We start from the raw sequence: 2,715 nt of genomic DNA, 5'->3' as shown, positions 1-2,715 counted from the left end.
AGTCGATTTGTTGTTTGCTAAACGAAACACCGGCGTTTCCTGGCGAAGAAACCATGCTATCTCGCCTGAGTCCGACTAACTCAGCCACTTGGGAAAATATCCATAAAAATTCCTCACGTCATCTACAGGATTTGAATTCGGGTCTTTCCCACCTGGTGTGGGAAGGAGGATGATTATACCAACTGTGCTACTCACGACATCAAAGAACTCCAATATTTGTAAAAAGCAAGGAGTCTAACTGAAGTTTCACCAATATCTCATCTTCAGCTTCTTAGCTCTTACTGTCAACAAATATTTCCGTGGACCAACTATATATGGTCACGCGCCCGTCACGGTAAATTAGCTTCTACTGATTATGTTCTTCGTATCAACCAAAAACGTCAAGGTAAATAAAAGCTTCTTATTTTATTGTTTTTTTAACTTTATTTCAGTGTTTCTAATACATACGTATAGAGAACAACTGTTTAAATTTTCAATTATATGTGGGGGATATAAATAATCTGGAAAAAAACCTTAGATTCAACGGCATTCGTCTATAATCATTAGTCTATATAAAGGTTTACTGTAGTAAACCTTTACTGTTTACTGTAGTGTTTATATTATTATATAAAAATTATCGGAAATAATCCAAAAGTAATGAGTGGATACTTCTTTAAAGTAATAGAAGAAAATGCGTTTACGTTGCTTATATCGTCTGCTTAAATCATGTCAAGCGGTTTGACAACCTTTGCTCCCTACTGCCAAGAGTGATGCAATCTATGATAAGACCTTGTAGTTTTAAGATGCGTGTGGCTGTATTTCAAGTGGTCGTTTGTTTACACATACACAGTTTTTTTTTTCATAAACAGTCTGTATCTAGTCTTTACTTATATAAAAAATATATATAAAATGTACATAAAACTTGATGTGCTAACTTGTGTGATAAATTTACTAGCACGAAGCCGATTGCAGCAAATTATGCAGCTATTTTTCAGGTTGGTAATTAACAAGAAAATCTCTTTTCGCTTGTGATCAGATTTATCACAAATTTGTGCCGTGTTCAGGAGGTGATGGGACTTCTGTTTCAATGACGCGAAGTCAACTTTTAGTTACTGTTGTGACTATATTCACAGCTCTCATTTTATTTGCGGTTCCACTTATTCTCAAGTTCACTATTTATAGGAAATATCAACTGCAAGTATCACCTACTGATATATTGCCTGTAACTAGCAGAATATCAACAGTATGGTGCCAAGGACAGGAAATTAAAATGAATTCTTCCTTTAACGCTTTCCTTTTTGCTGTAGAACCGAAGATAATAGAAACACCTATCCATACTAAAAGTTTTTCCTACAGCTTCCAGCTAAAGAATAAAGCTATAAAATACTGGCGTTTCTATTTACTTAAAGGATCTTCTGTAACAGTCACTATGTGTTCTCGCCTTCCTGGAGCATCCCTAGTAATTATCAGGAGTAAGAAAAATCTTAATCACTGCCTTTCAGAATATCAGCTAAAGCTTCAAAAGCAAGAAGACAACAGCGAAGAGTCAGAAATGGAATCTGATGACAAGACATCTTCCATATCAAGCAGCCAGGGTGTCATTTCTAACGAAACTGACAGTTTATTTTTTTGCCAGCATGCACTAACTTCTGTTCCTCTGCCATCTAGTTACAGATGCACAGCATCTATGCGACTGCAGTTGGTAACCTATCGAAGTAATAAGGTGAGCTATACTATTTCCCATTCTGACTACTACTACTACTTCTTCTCCAGCGATACATTTCTCGATATATTACCGAATGAAATATTTCTGGATTTTTTTATGGAAAAGACTTCTTTCAATACTAGCGAAAGTCTACTTAACTGTACAAACACATTCTGTACATTTCCATTAGCATTTGCATCAAGAAATGTCGCGATTGTGGAAATACCAATAAAAAGCAAGTGGCAGAGCGAAGTTATTACATCTACATGTATACATCGTAAAGGTTTGTTCTATATCTTCTATGTTGCTGTCACAGTTGTTATTTTTATTTGTGCTTTCCAGTAGAAAAAGATATTGTTAATTATTTTCAGTGATAACTCAGTTGACAAGCCAAATAAAAACACTAGTCCTATAGTCTTGTATTATGTTTTATTATAAATAGTCGTGGTAGGATTGTTGTTGGTTTTATTTTTTGGTGCAAAAGGCTACTAAGGCCATAATGCACCTATAACAATATTCGTTGAAACAGCGAAGACATGAAGATGAAACAGCCTGTTTAATATATCAAACACGATTTGTTTGATATATTAAACAGGCAGGTTCGGATCAGATGGTATTTGTTTATCATTTTTAGGAGTGGTAGGATTAAAATGAAAATTATTATTACAAATTTAAGGTTATGTAATCACTGTTAGACGATAATGAAACGGGAATAATAGGGCTATGTGACTGCTTTTTCCTGAGGGATGCAATGATCAAATGCAATGCTCTGATTACATCATTCCTTTGTAAAATTCACAGCCAAATTTATTATTCAATGCCTGTCTCATAATTTTTCCCCTTTTGCACACATAAATCGCTATGTCGTATCATGTCACGAATACTGTATTTCTGGCACTTTTAATGCGCAATGGAGTCTCACAGAGCAATGCTGTACTGTATATTCCACTCACAACAGTTCTCAATTAGACTTCGTTCCATGTGTGCACTTGCACGATTTTTTTGACATCGTCGAAAAGCCTCTCAGAAGG

At 35.2% G+C, this 2,715-nt stretch overlaps 1 protein-coding gene across 1 annotated transcript; it reads left to right on the top strand.

The window, feature by feature from the left end:
* Positions 1-1,066: 1,066 nt before the first annotated feature.
* Positions 1,067-2,029, top strand: LOC150091150 (uncharacterized). Its single transcript, XM_090388253.1, has one exon. The coding sequence runs from the start codon at positions 1,067-1,069 to the stop codon at positions 2,027-2,029; it is 963 nt and encodes a 320-aa protein (XP_090244379.1).
* Positions 2,030-2,715: the final 686 nt, after the last annotated feature.

This window comes from Mastigoproctus giganteus, chromosome 1 (genome assembly GCF_048544385.1).
Source record: "Mastigoproctus giganteus isolate SK-2022 chromosome 1, ASM4854438v1, whole genome shotgun sequence".
Classification (NCBI taxonomy): Eukaryota; Metazoa; Arthropoda; class Arachnida; order Uropygi; family Thelyphonidae; genus Mastigoproctus; species Mastigoproctus giganteus.
Note: the sequence above shows the minus strand (reverse complement) of the source record. Positions and strands in the feature narration are given on the sequence as shown.

Bases quoted from the DNA above. Each gene is read 5' to 3' on its own strand.
- LOC150091150 (XM_090388253.1), top strand. From the start codon at position 1,067: ATGACGCGAAGTCAACTTTTAGTTACTGTTGTGACTATATTCACAGCT.